The 5,000-nt window shown below is 38.4% G+C and overlaps 1 protein-coding gene across 1 annotated transcript in view; it reads right to left on the reverse strand.

Annotated features, from left to right (window-relative positions):
- Positions 1–5,000, reverse strand: part of LOC137975668 (uncharacterized) — a 61,175-nt gene that overhangs the window by 17,483 nt on the left and 38,692 nt on the right. Inside the window, exons 3-5 of the mRNA XM_068822821.1 lie at positions 4,037–4,381; positions 3,050–3,328; positions 1,814–1,949 (exon numbers count right to left, since the gene is read on the reverse strand). Coding sequence (XP_068678922.1) covers positions 1,814–1,949; positions 3,050–3,328; positions 4,037–4,381 — 760 coding nt within the window. The remainder of the gene's footprint in view (positions 1–1,813; positions 1,950–3,049; positions 3,329–4,036; positions 4,382–5,000) is intronic.

Raw genomic sequence — 5,000 nt, forward strand, 5'->3', positions numbered from 1 at the left:
ATTCTCCCAACTCCCCCTCGTGTTTAGATGAGCCTATTTGTAACACGGAAAACGTCTTCGATTGCTCAAATGACGTGAACAATGGATGAAATCAGTGATCGGAAAATCAATTAATCGATGCCAATCGATGGCAATTAATCGATTGATATTAGAGAACCAATAGATGCCAAAGAAATTTGTGATGATTGATTTTGATCGATTATCAATTTTTATCGCTTATCGATACCAATCGATCAATTAATGGAGGGTGTAAACTGCAGGTTGCAGGTTGCAGGTTAGAGTTGCAGGTCACTGTTTCACCAAAGCTGAAACAACCCAAAACTTTACTAATGCTAACATTAGGCCTATAAAAACAATGTTAGCCTAACGTTAGCATTTTTGTAAAGATTTTGGTTGTTTCAGTTATTCGCCCTTGTCACACGGCGGCCATATTGTCCCAGGAGACCAAAAAAGCTTTGTTTTACCACGCCAAGCCTCACCCCCATGGTTTCCGATGCTAGGCTTGGCGTGGTAAAACAAAGCTTTTTTGGTCTCCCGGGACAATATGGCCGCCGTGTGACAAGGGCGAATAGTAAAACAATGACCTGCAACCTGCACTTTACACCCTCCGGATCAATTAACTGACGTCGATTGTCATCAATTCGCAATGCGGACTGTTCTCGAGAATTCTTACGCTCCTAAGGTAACTCAGGCTATTTACTATAACACTAAACGCTGCACTAAAATATTATTAGCATAAAGGTAATATATCGTCTTGGTGCGATGTATAAACGGGCTGAAAAACTAAGAAAAAGAAATTCACATAAACAGCATCTGAAAACGAAACAAGCCAAAGGAACGAGGAACGGCTATCGCTAGAACGAGGTGTGTAGCGGTTGTTGACTCGTGGAAACCAAACAAATAATCGGGTGAACAGCTTCAACTTATCTCAAACATTCAAACTAATGCACGTACGTGAGATGCTTAGAGTCTTTTATTGCCAATCGAAGGCAATCGATGATTCGCGGCCACTTTTGTGTGATTATCGATTGGCCAATGCAATTCGATGTAAATTAACTAACAGGAGATCTATTGGTACCGATCATCGATTTCATCGATTGTTCACGTCCCGATGATCATAGACTGGTCTTCCCGGAGTGTACCGCAGTTTTCGATTTTCTTTTTGCTACGAATAACACTGTTGCCTCTAGCATCATCAGAATACCAGCTCTAACTTTTGAAACGAGGTTTTTGTCTTGTATTATGCAAGAATTCCATCGTTTCGGGGGAGTTAAAAGAGCGCAAATGCTCCTGTATGAGGAGACGAGTGTTTTGCCGTACTGCTGGAAGGAAGAACTAACTGAAGCAGTCATAAGCATAAAATTAACAATGCTGTGGACTTTTTAGGTTTACGTAACCTCTTAATGCAACGGATATAGACGGGAAAGAACAACCATCCACGGCATCTTCTCAGATTGAAAATCTTTCTCATTATGTGGCTAGTTAGGCCAATGTTGTTTCTCATTAGCACCCTTGATATTAAATCCCAAGTTCTTCAGTCTCCATTTTATCACTTTTTCTGCACGATGATGCTAAAAGGTTGCCTTTCGCATCGTTATGCAGAAAAAGTCTGTTAGGACACTCAAATAAAAAAAATGCCTTCAACAAATAGCATGATTTTGAGGATAAATTTAATTCTTCTGATATTTCGCGTTTAGTTTTCATTAGCATGCAAGCCGAAAGGGTACTATATTGTTACCAATGCAAGTTTGCGTACTGGAGGTAGAAGCAATAAATACAAGTGTTTTAGGAGTATCATCAGTTAATAACTCACAGCTCTGTCGTGGTTGTTGGAATGTTGTTCAACAGATGAGCTGAATATTTCCCTGTGCAGCGAAAGGTGTTCCGAAATTGAAACCACCAATGTGTAGTGCCGTGGCAGTCACACAAATTCACACAAACGCGAAAATCTGTGAAAGATAATCAAAGGCTTGTGAAATAGTAAAGAAATAGCCCAGCCTTTATGGGATTTGATTTAAATTTCACGCTTCGGAAAATATAGCTTATGCATTAAAGACTTGATGTCAACTCAAACCAGTTTCAACACTTTCAAGAGACCTTGTTATTAGAAGGATTGACACTACAACACTTTATCACGTAACACCAATGTTTTGATACCATGTGAAACATCCTTTATTTTTGTGACGTAAGAAGTTATTATGACAACAAGAAATCCTCGCAAGAACATCCTATATTTTGGCTTTAGTTGCTCATATCTGAAAAACGAACTCAGTGACCCTAAATTTTTTTGCACAAAAGTGATTAGCAGGTCAAGATGGAACTCTCTGCAAAATTTTAAAAAATTCTGTGGACCGGATTTAGAGCTACCTTAAATTTTCAATTATTTAAGGTGGCTCTGAATTCCACTCCACAGAATTTTTTAAACTTTGCAGAAATAAAACATGGGGGTTACCGAAGTCGTTTTTGAAATATGAGCAGCTAAAGCCAAAATATAGGGTGTTTTTTGCTGGGATTTACTGTTGCCACGGTAACGTTTTACGTCACAAAAATGACCGAATCTTTTTCAGCAATAATTGGTGTTTGACATGGTACCATAACATTGCTGTTAAGTGATAAAGTGCTGTAGTGTCAATCATTCTAATAAGAGAGTTTCTTTCAAGTGTTAAAACTGGTTTGAGCCACCTTGGGTGGCCAAATTACTTTATAAGATTATATTCTGGGGAGGTTTTTGGTGTTTCATGTTTGGGCGCTCTTGTCTCAAAAGAAAGTGAGCTGTAATTCGTATGTGTACGAATGAAGCATCTGATTATAAACAAGTGGAAATCGGAGTAAAACAAAGTGTACTAACGACAAAAGAGGATTCAGTTCCACTCGGGAGGAAATGGTTTGCGTAGAGCTGTTATCTGATAAGGGATAATAAGGGATAATAATGTTATGGAAAAATTATTTTAGACTTGGAAATTAATTCGTCGCTTTATTGCTACAGCTTTGTTTCGTGTGATGATGAACTAACCACATTTGGAGGTAAATAAAGTCAGTATAATCTCACCTATAAGAGAAACGTTAAACGTCTTTGATTCGGTGCCAACTTCATTGGTAGCGACGCAACTATAGTTACCACCCTGGTTGAGTTTGCTCCACACTATTTCCTTCCCGAAAGCCAAGGTTGTAGTTGAGTTCATCAATGATATGTTGATCGGTGGCGTCCCTTCAAACGAGCACCACACATAATGCTCCGAGACTGTTCGAACCATTCGTAAAGGAATTATTACCCTTGGTTTAGAGATTGTTCGAACCATTCGTAAAGGTATTACTACCCCTGGTTTAGCTGCAATAAAAGACGATGTACAAATTTTAGCCATCAGTTAACTATAGCACATTGTAAACGAACCGCAGAACCTTCAAAATAGTTACTTTGCTATAAGACCATCTCCAGAATTCTTACACGTTTTTACACTGTGACGAAGAAAGTGTAACAGTCGCTATTCACTTCGTTAAATACTACTTTATTACTACCTAAATTTCATTTCAGATCTTAACCACATGGAGTCATAGAAACGTTTCTGGCTTTCATAGCCGATCACAAGGGATACATGGGATGGTGATCTACTCTCGTCTTCTGTTACTTTGCCAAAGGGGATTTAGAAACCCAGTCAGTTCGCAAAAATGAAATGCAACGGGAGATGAATATTAATTTGTTTGAAGATGCTATAGAAAAGAAAACAAGTTAAAAACTTTAAGACTTTAATCCAAAGATGCCAATAAAGGACCAACTTCATTGGAAAACGAATTTCCCACATCTAAATATGTCATCACAGTTCTTCATATCCCAGTGAAATTTGCGAGTCCAGCGGACATAGTAGTACTCCTCTGTTGAGACAAACCTATGCCTTTTGTGATGCCCAACATTTGCTTTTGGTTGGTTCTGCGTTAAACGGGAAAGCTTTTAGATTTGAATTTAAGCGTATGACCATGATGAAAATGATAAGTTCTCAGAACAACTGTAATATTAATAAGGAATTGTTTTTGGAATTACCTCTTCTTGCTCTAGAAGTATAAACTGCTTTAAAGCTTGCAACGCCAGTTGCAACTACCAACACGTAGCGTCCACTCGATTGTATGGAGAAACGACTCTTGTTTTCAGTGAAGTACCCAAGCAACGTTTGAGACTCGTTCCTTCCATCATAGACTTTTACCGAACTGATGTTCGAGCCAGGTTGGTTCACAATATTAAGGGTAGTAAAGTTTAAACGTATATTGTGATGAGGTGGTACTGCGATATGCCAGATGCAAGTATTTTCTATGACGAATGAGGAACTCAAATTGATTGCACCACTTGAGCCGATGACCATGAAGGAGCATGGTTCGGATGAAGCTACCCCTGTAAATATACAGGAAAATCACAAATGTCACGTAAATGTTAAGGCTTTCACATGTGTGTCTTGTGTATTTTCTCCCTTACTAATACAATAGAGATTTACACTGTTTACACTAATGATATATCATATGGAAAGCACCGTATAATATATGCAATTGTTTACAATTACGAGCGTAAAATACTCAATAAAACGTCATTTCATAAAACGCTTCCCGCAACAAGCAGTAAAAACACCTTTATGTTATGGAGTCCTTATGGATTAATATTAGTGTCTGTCATTTTGTTCGCAGTCATGAACTTTTATATTAAATTATCAATGCAGAGTTGCACCCAAAATTCAGCGGCATTGCTATTAACAAATATTTCGATGAAATTATGGATTTTCCATGTCATTTGCACTGCCTTTCCACACATTCAAGCGTTGGCTTTGCTCGTTTGTTTCGCTCGTTTTGCATTGTATTTCTTTCCTTGATAGTCTTGAGCATTCTTTGTTTTGGTGTGTATTAGGTACCAAATCAAAAACAGCCACAATTCGAGAGGACTTTGCCGGGTGCTGGATCAGGCAAATGAAGATACAAATGCAGATGCAGATGCATGTGTCATGCAACCTAGTGGTCTTTAC

The sequence above is a fragment of the Montipora foliosa genome, chromosome 11 (genome assembly GCF_036669935.1).
Source record: "Montipora foliosa isolate CH-2021 chromosome 11, ASM3666993v2, whole genome shotgun sequence".
Classification (NCBI taxonomy): Eukaryota; Metazoa; Cnidaria; class Anthozoa; order Scleractinia; family Acroporidae; genus Montipora; species Montipora foliosa.